Source organism: Mauremys reevesii, linkage group 15, assembly GCF_016161935.1.
Source record: "Mauremys reevesii isolate NIE-2019 linkage group 15, ASM1616193v1, whole genome shotgun sequence".
Taxonomy (NCBI): Eukaryota; Metazoa; Chordata; order Testudines; family Geoemydidae; genus Mauremys; species Mauremys reevesii.
Genome location: NC_052637.1, coordinates 2,388,545 through 2,403,456, shown reverse-complemented (window position 1 = coordinate 2,403,456; position 14,912 = coordinate 2,388,545). Strand labels below are relative to the sequence as shown.

The following is a 14,912-nucleotide window of genomic DNA, read 5'->3' as shown; positions in this document are numbered from 1 at the left end:
CCTATGGCACTGAAATTAAATGTAGACTATAACTTGGCAGTTGAGAAGTGAAAGGGATGGTAGCCCTAATGGAAAAGCTAACAGCTTGGCTCTTCTGCAAGCCTCAAACTGCTGAATGAGCTTTAGGGTAGGGAAGGCTGTGCCTCCCAAACAGCCTGGCCCTGCCCCCTAGCCGACCCCCCCCACACACTTCTTGCCCCCCCTCAGAATACCCAACCCATCCTGCTCTTTGTCCCCTCACCATGCCCCAGAGACCCCCCCCCCCAACACCACCCCAGGACCCCACCCCTGCTCCCTGTCCGCTGACTGCCCCAATCCCTATCCACCTCCCTGCTGAGTCCTGACAGACCCCCAGAATGCCCATGATCCAACTTCCCTGTTCCCCATCCCCTGACTGCCCTCCCCCACTTCTGCCCCCTCCCTGTCCCCTGACTCCCCGGGACTCCCTGCCCCTTAGCCAACCCCCCGACCCAGCCCTGGCCCCATACCCGCCTCCCTTACCTGGAGCCTCAGCGAATCCAAGAGCGTCCCTCAACAGTGGCAGCATGGCTCCGGCAGAACCTGAGCTCCGCCCTGCTCAGAGCCGCGTGGTCAGGGGGCAGGGCTGCGAGCTCCAGGCTGAGCTCAGCTCCCTACGCTCAGTCTATTCACTGGGATGGACAAACTCAGTCATTAGTGGGTCACCCCCACAAAGGGGCCGGATTAGGCCACAGCCTTGTTCTCTCCTGTCAAATCCCCCAAACACTTCAATGAAAACACACAGGTCCAGACAAAACACTCAAACCACTTTACTAACTGGAGCAAGGGGGTTTTCAGGGATTACAAGGGAGAAAGCTGTCAAAGCTCAGAAACTGTTAAAACTACAAAATTAAAACATGCTTATTAAATCCTAAATATTACTAAACTAAGGAAGATGCGAAGCGAACAGGATTTCCCACCCCACCCGCTGTTGCAGGCAGTTCACAGTTCTGAGTACCCAGGCTGGATTTCCTTCCAGCCTTGGTCTGTCCTCCCCACTCCAAGGCCCCTGTTGCCTTTCAAGCCATCTTGTTGCCTTCTGTAAAGATGAGAGAAGAGAGGTGAAAATTGAGGCAATTCTCCCTTGTGCTTTTGTACCACTCTCCTCTTTGAGGTTCACCCCCCAGCCGGGGGCAGGGGACAATCAGTCTGTGGCCTAAGTGAGCGTCCAGCCGTCCTTCCGGTGAATTGTAACTCTCTTGTTCCCAGCTCCACAGCTGGTGAAGGGCCGGCTGAGCAATTACTGGCCACTTAGCACCTAGCTGGTGTGCAGGTGCCACTGTCTCTGGGGAGCTCCTCTGTGGGCGTTTTCCAGCTTTACAGCATGTAACGAACATACAGCAAACTCTCCGAGCTCCATGGACAGTGCTGACAGACACAATTTAATGGGACAATAATATTAAGCAGACTGTGACTTTCCTTGTGATACCTCACAAGACATACTTTGGAGAAGATTTATCATTCTGTAAATGTGATGATCATAATAGTGTAGACCAGTGGTTCTCAAAGGCATTTCATCAGCCACCCACCGCCCCAGATTCTGTGTGTCTTTGGTCATTACGCCCACACCCTCACAAGCACATATATCGCCACTCAGCTCTAACAGCAGAGTAGTTGCTGGCGATACACCCAGCTCTGAAGCCCTCCAAGAGCAGCACAGAAGTGAGGGTGGCCACGTGAAAAGTGATGCTTGTGAGGGTGGGGGCGTAAAGACCAAAGACACAAAGAAGGGGGAGAGGAGGGCGAAGGCTGATGAAATGCCTTTGAGAACCACTGGTCTACACTATTATGATCATCAAGTTTACATCTTGTGGAATTCTTCCATGTTTAATGAGGTTTGACCTCCGTTTGAAACTTTTCCCACAGTCCAAGCACCTGTGGAATCTCTTCTGTGTGGATTGACTGATGTTGAACAAGGTTTGACCTCTTTATGAAAATTTTCCCACATTCCAAGCACTTGTGGGGTTTTTCTTCTCTGTGTAATGCCTGATGTTTAACAAGGTGTGACATTTTCATGTAACTTTTCCCACAGTCCAAGCACTTGTGGGGTCTCTCTCCTGTGTGGATCGTCTGATGATAAACAAGGTGTGACCTTCTTATGAAACTTTTCCCACAGTCCAAGCACTTGTGGGGTCTCTCTCCTGTATGAATTGCCTGATGTTCAACAAGGTTTGACTTTCTTATGAAACTTTTCCCACACTCCAAGCACTTGTGGGGTCTCTCTTTTGTGTGGATAGCTTGATGTTTAACAAGATTTGACCTCTCTATGAAACTTTTCCCACAGTCCAAGCACTTGTGGGGTCTCTCTCCTGTGTGGAGTGCCTGATGTTGAACAAGGTGTGAGATCTGTATGAAACTTCTCCCGCAGTCCAAGCACTTTTGGGGTCTCTCTCCTGTGTGGATTGCCTGATGTTTAACAAGGTCTGAGCTTTTCAGGAAACTTTTCCCACAGTCCAAGCACTTGTAGGGTCTCTCTCCTGTGTGGATTGCCTGATGTTTAACAAGGTCTGAGTTTTTCAGGAAACTTTTCCCACAGTCCATGCACTTGTGGGGTCTCTCTCCTGTGTGGATTGCCTGATGCTGAACAAGGTATGACCTTCTCATGAAACTTTTCCCACAGTGCAAGCACTTGTGGGGTCTCTCTCCTGTATGGATTGCCTGATGTTCAACAAGGTTTGACTTTCTTCTGAAACTTTTCCCACACTCCAAACACTTGTGCGGTCTCTTTCCTGTGTGGATTGCTTGATGTTGAACAAGGTTTGACCTCTCTATAAAACTTTTCCCACAGTCCAAGCACTTGTGGGGTCTTTTTCCTGTGTGTAATGCTTGATGTTTAACAAGCTGTGACATTTTCATGAAACTTTTCCCACAGTCCAAGCACTTGTGGGGTCTCTCTCCTGTGTGGATTGTCTGATGATAAACAAGGTGTGACTTTCTTATGAAACTTTTCCCACAGTCCAAGCATTTGTGGGGTCTCTCTCCTGTATGGATGGCCTGATGTTCAACAAGGTTTGACTTTCTTATGAAACTTTTCCCACACTCCAAGCACTTGTGGGGTCTCTCTTTTGTGTGGATTGCTTGATGTTTAACAAGATTTGACCTCTCCATGAAACTTTTCCCACAGTCCAAGCACTTGTGGGGTCTCTCTCCTGTGTGGATTGCCTGATGTTCAACAAGGTGTGACATCTGTATGAAACTTCTCTCACAGTCGAAGCACTTGTGAGGTTTTGCTCTTGTGTGGATTGCCTGATGTTGAACAAGGTGTGACCTCAGTAAGAAAATTTTCCCACAGTCCAAGCATTTTTGGGGTCTTTCTCTTGTGTGTAAGGCCTGATGTTTAACAAGGTCTGCACTTTTCATGAAACTTTTCTCACAGTCCAAGCACTTGTGGGGTCTCTCTCCTGTGTGGGTTGTCTGATGATAAACAAGGTGTGACCTTCTTCTGAAACTTTTCCCACAGTCCAAGCACTTGTGGGGTCTTTCTCCTGTGTGGATTGCCTGATGTTCAACAAGGTGTAACCTTCTTATGAAACTTTTCCCACAGTCCAAGCACTTATGGGGTCTCTCACGTGTGTGGCTTAACTGATGTCTAATTATTTGCGTCTTCGAAATGAAACATTTCCTGCACTCGAGGGATTGAGACGGTTTCTCTCCACTGTGGCTTTCCCCGCGGTCCAAGCATAGAAGGGGATTCTCACCAGTATGGACTGTCTGATGTGTCACAAGCTGTGATCTCACAATGAATTCTTTCCCAAACTGAATGTAGTGCCAGGGTGTCTCTTCTTTGAGAGTTGTCTGCTGCGCTCTGGAATCCTCGTCTCCTCCCCCATCATGACTAGATTTATCCACTTTCTTCCCTGGATAGTTTCCCAGAAGCCTCTCTGATCTGTGCCAACTTCCCCAGGCTTCTGCCTGCTCCAAGCACCAGGGAAAATTCCCTTCAGCTCCTCCCACAAAGGTGCCCTGTGGTTCCACTTCCCCAGGAACTTCCTCATGATGATTCCCATCCTCATTCTCACTCCCTCGCTCAGCACCTGCTGGGAGAGACACAATCCAGACAGGAGTCATTGTGCTGGGGAGAAAGAGGAATAGCACAGAGGGAAAACCGAACACAAAGACTGAGTAATTGGACTCCGCCTCCACATCCCACCCAAACACTCACAGAGAAGGAAAACTGGAAAGCAAACTCCTGCAGTTAAGAGGTTGGGTGGAATGGTGTAAGCTATATGAATGGATGGTAAGGTGGACAGAAAACTGGCTAGATGGTCGGGCTCAATGGGTAGTGATCAATGGTTCCATGTCTAGTTGGCAGCCGGTATCAAGTGGAGTGCCCCAAGGGTCGGTGCTGGGGCCGGTTTTGTTCAATATCTTCATTAACGATCTGGAGGATGGTGTGGACTGCACCCTTAGCAAGTTTGCAGATGACACTAAACTGGGAGGAGTGGTTGATACGCTGGAGGGTAGGGATAGGATACAGAGGGACCTAGACAAATTAGAGGATTGGGCCAAAAGAAATATGATGAGGTTCAACAAGGACAAGTGCAGAGTCCTGCACTTAGGACGGAAGAATCCCATGCACTGCAACAGACTAGGGACTGAATGGCTGGGTAGCAGTTCTGCAGAAAAGGAGCTAGGGGTTACGGTGGACGAAAAGCTGAATATGAGTCAACAGTGTGCCCTTGTTGCCAAGAAGGCTAATGGCATTTTGGGTTGTATAAGTAGGGGCATTTCCAGCAGATCAAGGGATGTGATCATTCCCCTCTACTCAGCACTGGTGAGGCCTCATTTGGAGTACTGTGTCCAGTTTTGGGTCCCACACTACAAGAAGGATGTGGATAAATTGGAGAGAGTCCAGCGGAGGGCAACAAAAATGATTAGGGGGCTGGAGCACATGACTTATGAGGAGAGGCTGAGGGAACTGGGATTGTTTAGTCTGCAGAAGAGAAGAATGAGGGGGGATTTGATAGCTGCTTTCAACTACCTGAAAGGGGGTTCCAAAGAGGATGGATCTAGACTGTTCTCAGTGGTAGCAGAGGACAGAACAAGGAGTAATGGTCTCAAGTTGCAGAGGGGGAGGTTTAGGTTGGATATTAGGAAAAACTTTTTCACTAGTAGGGTGGTGAAGAACTGGAATGGGTTACCTAGGGAGGTAGTGGAATCTCCTTCCTTAGAGGTTTTTAAGGTCAGGCTTGACAAAGCCCAGGCTGGGATGATTTAGTTGGGTTTGGTCCTGCTTTGAGCAGGGGGTTGGACTAGATGACCTCCTGAGGTCCCTTCCAACCCTGAGATTCTATGATATTGATGACTCCAGCCCTGTTCTGGCTGAAACGAGGAAGAACTGAAGGTGCTTACTCACACCATATTTGGGGATTCTCAGCTTTTTCCTTCATTCCCTAGATGGTTTCTGTGTCAGTCCTCACCTGTATGGGGGCATCTCGGAAGCCTTCTTTCCTCGCAGGCCTGGAGATCGGGCACCCACGGCTCTTCCCCTCGTTCCAGGCGGGTGATCAGCTCAGGTTTGGGAACGGAAAATCCTGCACAGAGGGTGAAATCAGACCAGATCAGGGTGCATGGAGCACTGGCGGAGTATTTGTCAGAAAGGACATTCCGTGAGCGGAACCTGTTCCTGTGCTCTGCTGGAGAAACGTGGAATCCAAGAGGATGGGAAAATGGTCACTGAGCCCCCTTGCACAGAGGAAGTTTTCTGGGGAGGTGAGTTGAATTATTACTACACCCTCACTGTGCACTCTGGGGGCTTTGCTGACTCACACAGTTCTGGACTTAAACCCCTGCCTCTTTCTAATCCTGCAGAGACCAGAGCCCTCTCCAGGGCTGGAGCTAGTCCCAAGGAGGGAGGTGAACAGGGATTGTGTGTGCAGCTGAGAAACAACACAGACAGGACAATGATGGATTTATGACCCTTGGAAAGGTGGAACGGGGGGATGGTTTGGTTGTCCCTTTGGTTTTGACACACATGTCCCACTGGAGGGGGCACGGAGATGCAAGTCTCTCTCACATAGCAGCTGTGCTTTATGGAAACCACTCACCTCTGATCTAACTGACATGGAAAGAACCTGACCAGATTCAGACACACAGACCCCACGGCTTCTAGTATCTGAGGGGACAGGAATCCCTTACCCAGCGAGGTCACCGTCTCGTAGTTCTCCTGCATGACATCCCTGTAGAGGGCTCTCTGAGCGGGGTCCAGCAGAGCCCCCTGCCCCTGGGTGAAATACACAGCCACCTCCTCGAAGGTCACTGGCATCTGAAACACCAAAAGGTCCCAGTCATTACCTCCTGCTCCAGCCATAATCCCCCTAGTCACGTGGGAGGAAGAATAACGAAATGGAAGCTCTGGGAGGGTCGGAGTAGCAGAATCCCACCCCCACCCTGATCAGAGCAGCCAGGAGGCTTCAGGGGGTGGGAGAAGGTGAGAGCTACTTGTCCCTCCACGTTGGGGGATTTCCCCACACTGCCCTGTAAACTCCTCTCCCTGAGGAACAGCCGGAGCCCTCTGGTGGCATCACCTGAAGAACGAGCTGCCCTGGACTCCTGCAGTAGCCCCCAGGGACAGGCAGGCAGAGGCTGAGCCCAGTGGCCCATCCACACTCCCTGCCTGCCCAAAGCAGCAGCGACTCCGGTGGGGCTGAGATGTGAATCCTGCCCAGAAATCAGACCAGGGCCCCGGGCAGACCCCAAAACTCATGAGACACAGACCCCGCCAGCACGGGGGTGTCTGACAATAACACACACTGGGAGCAGGGTGGGGAGCTGTCCCCCTTCCGCCTCCCCACACACCCCTTCCCTCGCAGTGCCCCCCCCACATCTTCCCCCCATTCCAGCCTCACTCCCCTCAGCTCCACAATCCCCCCGATCACCCGCATCGCCCCATCTTCCCTTCAGTGCTCCCGCCCCCATCCCAGCCTGCCCCCCGCAGCCCCAGCACGCGCCTCCTGCCCCCACCCCCTGCACCTCTTTAGCCTCCGCCCCCTGCAGCCCGGGGTGCGGGGGCAGGTCTCTCACCTTCCTCCGAGCGGGGCCCCGGGGCAGGGGCCGGGCCGGGCTGGGGGCTCTGCCCTGGGAGAGGCTCCTGGGGGGGAGCAGCGGGAAGGGCCCTGCTGGAGATTCCCCTCTCCCGGCTGCAGCCAGGGCTCCGGGCTCCCAGCACCAGCCGCCCCCCGGGGCTCGGGGATCTCGCCAGGAGCCTGGGAGCCAGAGTCACCGCAGCGGCTGCGAGTCACTTCCTGCGGCCGGGCCGGAGCCCAGCGCTCGCTGCCCGGAGCCGCCTCCCGGCTGCTCCTGGGTCCTAGCGCTGAAGGGTTCGCGCTGCAGCATCTCTGGGTCCGGCTCCTGTTCCACTCCCAGGCTCTAAGGTCAGAAGGGCCCATCATGAGCATCTCGCCCAATGCCATTCTAAACCACTTCTTCTTAGTATAGTGGTGTGTATCTCCGCTTGTCACTCAGGAGACCGCGTTTGATTCCCCAATGGGGAGTGTAATGCCTTTTCGCCCGTACAATGATCTCAAATTGCAATGGGGGAGATCTAGGTTGGAGATTAGGAAACACTGGTTCATGAGGAGGGTGGGGAAGCACTGGAATGGGTTCCCTAGAGAGCTGCTGGAATCTCCTTCCTTAGAAGTTTTTAAGGCCTGGATTGACAAAACTAATAAATATGGACTTAGGTAAGCGGGGAGGGCTATTGTTGGGAACTTTCCTGGCTTATACACCACCCCGGTGGAATAGAATAGCAGAAGGATCGGAGTCCTTGCTCCCACTCCCTTGACCCAGAAGCCTGCCTGACCTCAAGGACTAGTCCCCGAGACTTTGACGGTGTTGGAACAAGGATTCCTGAGGGGACTTAACCTGCAATCTTGTTGGGATCACTGAGGAAGGAGACTAGGGCGTCTCCACTCCGGGGTGCTCTCTTCTCCTTCGACGCTTCCCTGACTATTGCATAGAGTTCAAAACAAATACAATTGATTAAACAACAAGTAATAAAAAAATTAAGGAAAAAATGGGAAAGGTGAAAGGAAAACATGTCACCCCGCTCTGTGAGCGGGGCCGGATTAACCCTCCTGTGGGCTGGGGTTATCAGATTTTGTGGGACCCTTGGTTGGGGGGATCTCCCTGTGCTGGGCCCTCTGCCCAGGTTTCCCCCTCGCTTTCCCCAGCTGCTCACTGCACCCAGCTCCGGACTGCTCCAGCCTCCCTCTGGCTCAGCACTGCTGTCATAGGCCCTGACTTCCGCTCTGGCTGGTAGATGCTAAACCTGCCTCTGCCCCCATCCATTTCCCCAAGCCCCCGCTCTTCCTCTCCCATTCTCTGGCAGGCAGCTCCAGCTCCCACAGAGGACAGACTCCTGACTCCCTCAGGGTAGGTCTACACTACGAAATTAGGTCAATATTTTAGAAGTCGATTTTTCGGTACAGATCGTATAAAGTCGGATGCATGCGTCCCCACTAAGCACAGTCAATTGGTGGACTGCGGCCACAGTACCGTGGCTAGAGTCAACTGTGACTTTGGGTACATGTCATCAGTCGCCCCTCCCTCCGTGAAAGCAATGGCAGACAATCATTTTGCACTCTTTTCCCTGGATTTCCCATGCAGATGCCATAGCACCACAAGCATGGAACCCACTCAGATCACCGCAGCTGATACCAGACACCTCTGTGTTCTTGGGGAACCAGGGTGCAGTATCCAGCTTGACTCATGAAAGACACCCCCCCACCACCAGCAGCCTTTGCTTAAACCAAAGCCCTTCAGAGGAAAAAACCTTGCAGAGAGCAGTGAAGGGCACTGGGAGACACACCTAGACTCCTCCTGACAAGGGTGACAAGATTAAGACATCTCCATTAGCATACAGAATGGAGAGCAGAGACAACTCCCCTAGCCTCATCTGCATGAAAGATGGGACAGGAAGACATCTCAATTTACATACAGAATGGAGAACAGAGAACCTCACTGAACTCTGGGACCAGAAAAAGCAGGGAAGCACTGCATCATGGGAATCTCTGCTCCAGATGCTAATGAACCTATGTCTGCACACACCCAGCTCAGCAATTATCAGACCAATTCTAGTAATGAATCCTTAATTGATATCCAAATAGTGAAGCAGCCTAGTTGCATTGTGAGCTCCCTGGAAGAAAACACCACCCACAGCCAAGAATGATCTGCTCCTATTGTCTAGAAAATGGTGCTCGCGGGGACATCTAAATGCGCCCGCATCCTGACCGGCAGTCGAGCATCCGCTGAAATGCTGCTAAAATGCCACGTCTCTCGATGACGCTGCTTGCCGCTGATAAGCAGCGTCATCAAGAGGCATCACTGCTGAAATGCCGCCAAAATTTGGTGGCATTTCGGCAGATGCTCAGCTGCCGCCATGGTCCTTCGTCTAGCGCCTGCCAGACAAAAAGGTTGGGGACCACTGGTATAACCTAAAGAAAACCCTTGAGTCATCATCTTACCTATAAACAAATCTAGTGTTCTCCCTTCAACCACTGTAATTTCTGTACAAAAATCCCCAATCACCCTCCAGTCAGTGTTCTTCTGATGCTTAGATCCAAACTCTGCATCAGTTCCACTGGGACTCCATATTCTCCTGACTGATCGTGCTGGGGACTATGCCTATCTCTCAGCTACCAGCATCACCTGGGAACCCCGACCAATTCAAGCTTCAGGGAGCGGTGAGATCCCCTTCTCTCTATCTATCTCTTCATTTTCCTTTCTACCTTAGGTATTAACCTGTAATAATGTAGGTTATGTTGGTTTAGGCTCCTTGTGCAGTTATCACTATGATTCAATAAATAACTTTTATGATTCAGCTGGTTGCTTCTCTCTCTCTTGCTGAACTTTACTCTTTTGTGTTTTTAGCTTCCCCCATTCACTCTACAGCAACACTTCTCTTACCTAAGCTAAAGATCCCTGCAGCGCCCAGAATACTGTGGGGTTTGCTCATCAAGTAGGTTACTGCCGGTACAATTGTGTTGTGAAGGTGGGGATAGGGACGTGCTGAATCTGGGACGCATAAGGGTAACAGCTTGAAAGTGCTGCTTGACCCAGTCCATGGGGCCCAGGGGCATATAAGGAGAGTCAGCTTGGAAGTGCTGCTTCCTCCAGCCCAGTGAGTCCAGAGACATGTAAGGGGTCAGCTTGACAGTGCTGATTGACCCGGTCCGCTCAGACTTGCTCTGTTAATGTATGTGTGGGTGGGTGTGTGCTCATCTGGTTCTGGGGCTGGAGTAACCCAGCCCTAGGGAACCGAGGTCCTGCAGGGTAGCTCCATTGGGAGGGGACTTGCAGAAGGGAGAAATAAGGCTCCATATGAAAACACACGTGACACAAGCAGCACGTTGATAGAATTACAGAATCCCCTTCCCCAGAAGAGTAACCCGAATAAATGAGCCTACCCCAAAATAATGGGCAAATCTGGTAACACAGCAGTGATGAGCATTGTAAACACCTCGCACATTATCGTGCAGTATGTGCAGAACAAGAACCTACAAAAGCAGGTGAGGAGGCAACGGCAACGCAGTGACGAGAGTGATGAGGACATGGACACAAACTTCTCAGGCCCCAGCAATTGGACATCCTGGTGGGCAGTGGGGCTGGCTCATGCCATGGAATGCCAATTCTGGGCCCAGGAAACAAACACAGATTGGTGAGACTGCATAGTGTTGCAGGTATGGGATGATTCCCCGTGGCTGTGAAACGTCTGCATGCGTAAGGGCACTTTCATGGAACTTTTGACTTGCTTTCCCCTGCCCTGAAGTACAAGAATATGAAGATGAGAACAGCCCTCACAGTTGAGAAGCGAGTGGCGATAGCCCTCTGGAAGCTTGCAACGCCAGACAGCTACCAGTCAGTTGGGAATCAATTTGGAGTGGGCAAATCTACTGTGGGGACTGCTGTGATCTAAGTAGCCAACACAATCACTGAGCTGCTTCTACCAAGGGTAGTGACTCTGGGAAATGTGCAGGTCATAGTGGATGGCTTTGCTACAATAGGATTCCCTAACTGTGGTGGGGTGATAGACAGAACGCATATCCCTGTCTCGGCACTGGACCACCTTGGCAGCCAGTACATAAACTGCAATGGGTACTTTTCAGTGGTGCTGCAAACACTGATGAATCATAAGGGATGTTTCACCGACATCAACGTGGGATGGCCAGGAAAGGTACATGATGCTGGCAACTTCAGGAACTCTGGTCTGTTTGAACAGCTGCAGGAAGGGACTTACTTCCCAGACCAGAAAATAACTGTTGTGGATGTTGAAATGCCTATAGATATTCTTGGGGACCCAGCTTATCCCTTAATGCCATGGCTCATGAAGCCTTACAGGCAGCCTGGGCTGTAGTAAGGAGCCGTTCAACTATAGGCTGAGCAAGTGCAGAATGGTAGTAGAATGTGCATTTGGATGTTTAAATGCACGCTGGTGCAGTTTATTGACTCGGTTAGACCTCAGCGAAACCAATATTCCCTTCCTGTGTGCTCCACAATATCTGTGAGAGTAAGGGGGAGATGCTTATGGTGGGTGGGAGGTGGAGGCAAATTGCCTGACCGCCGATTACGTGCAGCCAGACACCAGGACGATTAGAAGAGCGCAGCAGGATGTGCTGCACATCAGAGAAGCCTTGAAAAACAATTTCATGACTGGCCATGATACAGTGGGACAGTTCTGTTTCTTTCTCCTTGATGAAAACCCACCCCCTTGGTCCACTCAACTTCCCTGTAAGCCAACCGCCCTCCTCCCTTCGATCACCTCTTGCAGAGGCAATAACGTCATTGTTGTTTCAAAATCATGCATTCTTTATTAATTCATCACACAAACATGGGGATAACTGCCAAGGTAGCCAGAAGGGGTGGGGGAGGAGGGAAGCACCGGGTGGGGTGGTGGTGGAGGAGGGGAGGAGGGAAGGACAAGGTCACACTGCACTTCAAAATGTATTGAAGGCCAGCCTTCTGTTGCTTGGGCAGTCCTCTGGGGTGGAGTGGTTGGGTGCCCAGATCCTCCCCCCACATTCTTGGGAGTCTGTGTGAGGAGGCTATGGAACTTGGAGAGGAGGGCGGGCGGCTACACAGGGGCTGAAGCGGCAGTCTGTGCTCCTGCTGCCTTTCCTGCAGCTCCACCAGACGCCGGAGCTTGTCAGTTTGATCTCTCAGTAGGCACAGCATTGCATCCTGCCTCCTCTCATCGCACTCCCGCCACCTCTCATCTTGATCATCCCTCCTGTCCCCATGTTCATTTACCACTTTCGTGGACTCTAACATTGTTTGCCTCCATGCATTCTGCTCAGGTCTTTCAGTGCAGGAGGACTGCATGAGCTCAGAGAACATTACATCACACGTGCGGTTTTTTTTCACCTTCTTATCTGCGCTAACCTCTGGGATGGAGATGATAGGGGGAGTGTTGAAGCATTTGCAGCTGTGGGAGGGAAAAAAGGGAAAATAGTATTTAAAAAGACACATTTTAGAGAACCATGGGTAGACTCTTTCATGGTGAACCAAACTATTCACATTCAGCAGCACATGTGCTTTCAGTACAAGGTCGCATCTTGCCTCTTATATTGAGTGCCTGCTGGTTTTGTGTGAGAGATCACACATGCAGGGCTGGGCAACAGAATTCAGCTTGCCGGCAGCCATGGTAACCCATAGTCTTTTGGCTTCTTCAACCTTCATAACATGTGGGAATGGTTTCAAACAGCAGCACCCTCCTTTCCCATACCAAGCAAAGCCCATTGAGTTGGCCATTTAAAAGGAGGTGTTGCGGTTTTCGGGTTAATGTGCAGCAGAAACCCAACTAACCCCTCCCCCCCCGCATCCAATTATCTGGGATGATCGCTTCATCCCTCCCCCCACTGTGTGGCTGGTATCCAGGAAGATCCCTGCTAGCCAAACGCAAACAGCTCAGCGTGAACGGCCCACTCCCCTACGACGTGGCTAACTGCGGGGAGGATTTCTTTTCAGCAACAGGCAAACAGCGCAGCAGGAACGGACACCTCTGAATGTCCCCTTAATAAAATTCCCCTATTTCAACCAGGTGACCCTGAATGATATCACTCTCCTGAGAATAACACAGAGAGATAAAGAACGGGTGTTGCTTGAATGCCAGCAAACTCCAGGACCCTACGCTGCCAGGCTTTTTTATGCAACGATACCAGACTACTTGCTACTGGCATGGCATGGTAAAATGTCCTACCATGGAGGACGGAATAAGGCTGCACTGCCCAGAAACCTTCTCGAAAGGCTTTTGGAATACCTCCAGAAGAGCTTCATGGAGATGTCCCTGGAGGATTTCTGTTCCATCCCCAGACACATTGACAGAGTTTCCCAGTAGCTGTACTGGCTGCAAATGCATCCCAAGTCTTCAGAGCAAATGAATCATTGAACATGCTTGCTTTTAAACCATGTATTATATTTACAAAAGTACACTCACCAGAGGTGCCTTCTCTGGCTTCACGGCCCAGGAGCCCGCCTCAGAAGGTTGGGCGGGGGGGGATTGGTTCCAGGGTGATAAAAAGTTCCTGGCTGTCGGGGAGAACAGTCTCTCCACTTGCCTGCTGTGCACTATCCTCAACTTCCTCCTCCTCATGTTCCTCATCCCCCAAATCCTCATCCCTGTCATGTGAGACTCCCCCTTTTCAGGTGTCCATGGACAGGGGTGGGGTAGTGGTAGGGCCCTCCCCTAGAATTACATGTAGCTCATCATAGAAGTGGCGTGTCTGGGGCTCTGGCCCAGAGCATCCATTTGCCTCTTTGGTTTTCTGGTATGCTTGCCTGAGCTCCTTTTTTTTTTTTTTTACATCATCTTAATTTTTAAATCTGAAACCTTTCCCACAGTCCAAGCACGTATAAGGTCCCTCTCCTGTGTGAAGTGTCTGATGTGTGAGAAGTGCTGATCTCTGTGTGCAGCTTTCCCCACATGCCAAGGCAGGTTTAGCCAGAAGATCTCTGTGACCCTCCACCAGATTTCCTAGTGTAAACTCACTGTGAGCATCTTATGTGCTCTGACCAGTGTTCCCTCATCTTTTACATCCATGTGCAGAATGAATTTGGTTCTATGCACCAGTATGTGACACATCATCTCCATACTGGTGCACAGAACATAATTCATGGGGTGGGGGTGGGGTTGAGAGGTTCGGCGTGTGGGAGGGGGCTCAGGGCTGGGGGGCTGGGGCAGGCGTGGGCTCTGGGATGGGACTGAGGATGAGGGAATTGGGGTTTTAGGAGGGGCGCAGGGCTGGGCAGAGGGTTGGGTGCAGGGGGTGAAGGCTCTGGCTAGGTGTGTGGGCTGTGGGATGGGGATGCAGATGAGGAGTTTGGGGTGCAGACTGCAGTGGGGAGAGGACACCCCCAGCCCTCTCTCACCGCAGCAGCTCGGGGCCAGGTGAGAGGCACCTCTCCCCAGCCGTGGCAGCTCCTGTAGTCCGGGGCTGGGGTGCGGGAAAGGTTCCTCTCCCCAGCAGCTCTGGTGGACCTGGGCTGGGGTGAGGGAGGGGCTCCTCTCCCTGCCTGCCTGCCTTCATGGCCCTCGCTAGCCAGCCAGTCACGCCCTCCCCATGTCCCGCCGTGTCCTGCATTGGGATGACAGAGAGTTTCTTTGCCCCACTCTCCCCCACACTGCATCTCTCTTGTGATAACCTCTGCATCCCATGTTCACCTCTTGTGTATGATTATGATATACTGTGTGCAAAGTGTGCCTGGTGAGGGATCATTGGAAAACTCATGATCTACCGAATATTGTGCCCTTTAAATGCATGTGACATCAGTGCATGTAGAATGGTGAGATTTTAATGTATGTTTGTTGCTAGGCTGGCCACATTCCAGGTGCCTCAAAAGAGAACACTGATGGGGGGTGGGAGCGGGCGGGGGGTTGTTGAGTGAGGGGTGCTGGAGGG

The 14,912-nt window shown here is 51.6% G+C and overlaps 2 protein-coding genes across 3 annotated transcripts in view; one reads left to right on the top strand and one right to left on the bottom strand.

The window, feature by feature from the left end:
• The window catches only part of LOC120382873 (zinc finger protein 501-like), a 106,577-nt gene that overhangs the window by 70,862 nt on the left and 20,803 nt on the right, over positions 1–14,912 (top strand). The gene's annotated exons all lie outside the window — the stretch shown is intronic.
• LOC120382859 (zinc finger protein 271-like) lies at positions 765–6,207 on the bottom strand. 2 transcript variants are annotated; one of them, XM_039500286.1, is made up of 3 exons: positions 6,157–6,207; positions 5,439–5,552; positions 765–4,055 (listed from the first exon to the last, which is right to left on the bottom strand). In XM_039500286.1, exons 1-3 carry the CDS (start codon positions 6,188–6,190, stop codon positions 1,846–1,848), a joined length of 2,358 nt encoding a protein of 785 aa, XP_039356220.1. In that variant the 5' UTR covers positions 6,191–6,207; the 3' UTR covers positions 765–1,845. The 2 variants fall into 2 exon arrangements, with proteins under 2 accessions (XP_039356220.1, XP_039356221.1); XM_039500287.1 differs by having other exon boundaries at positions 765–4,052.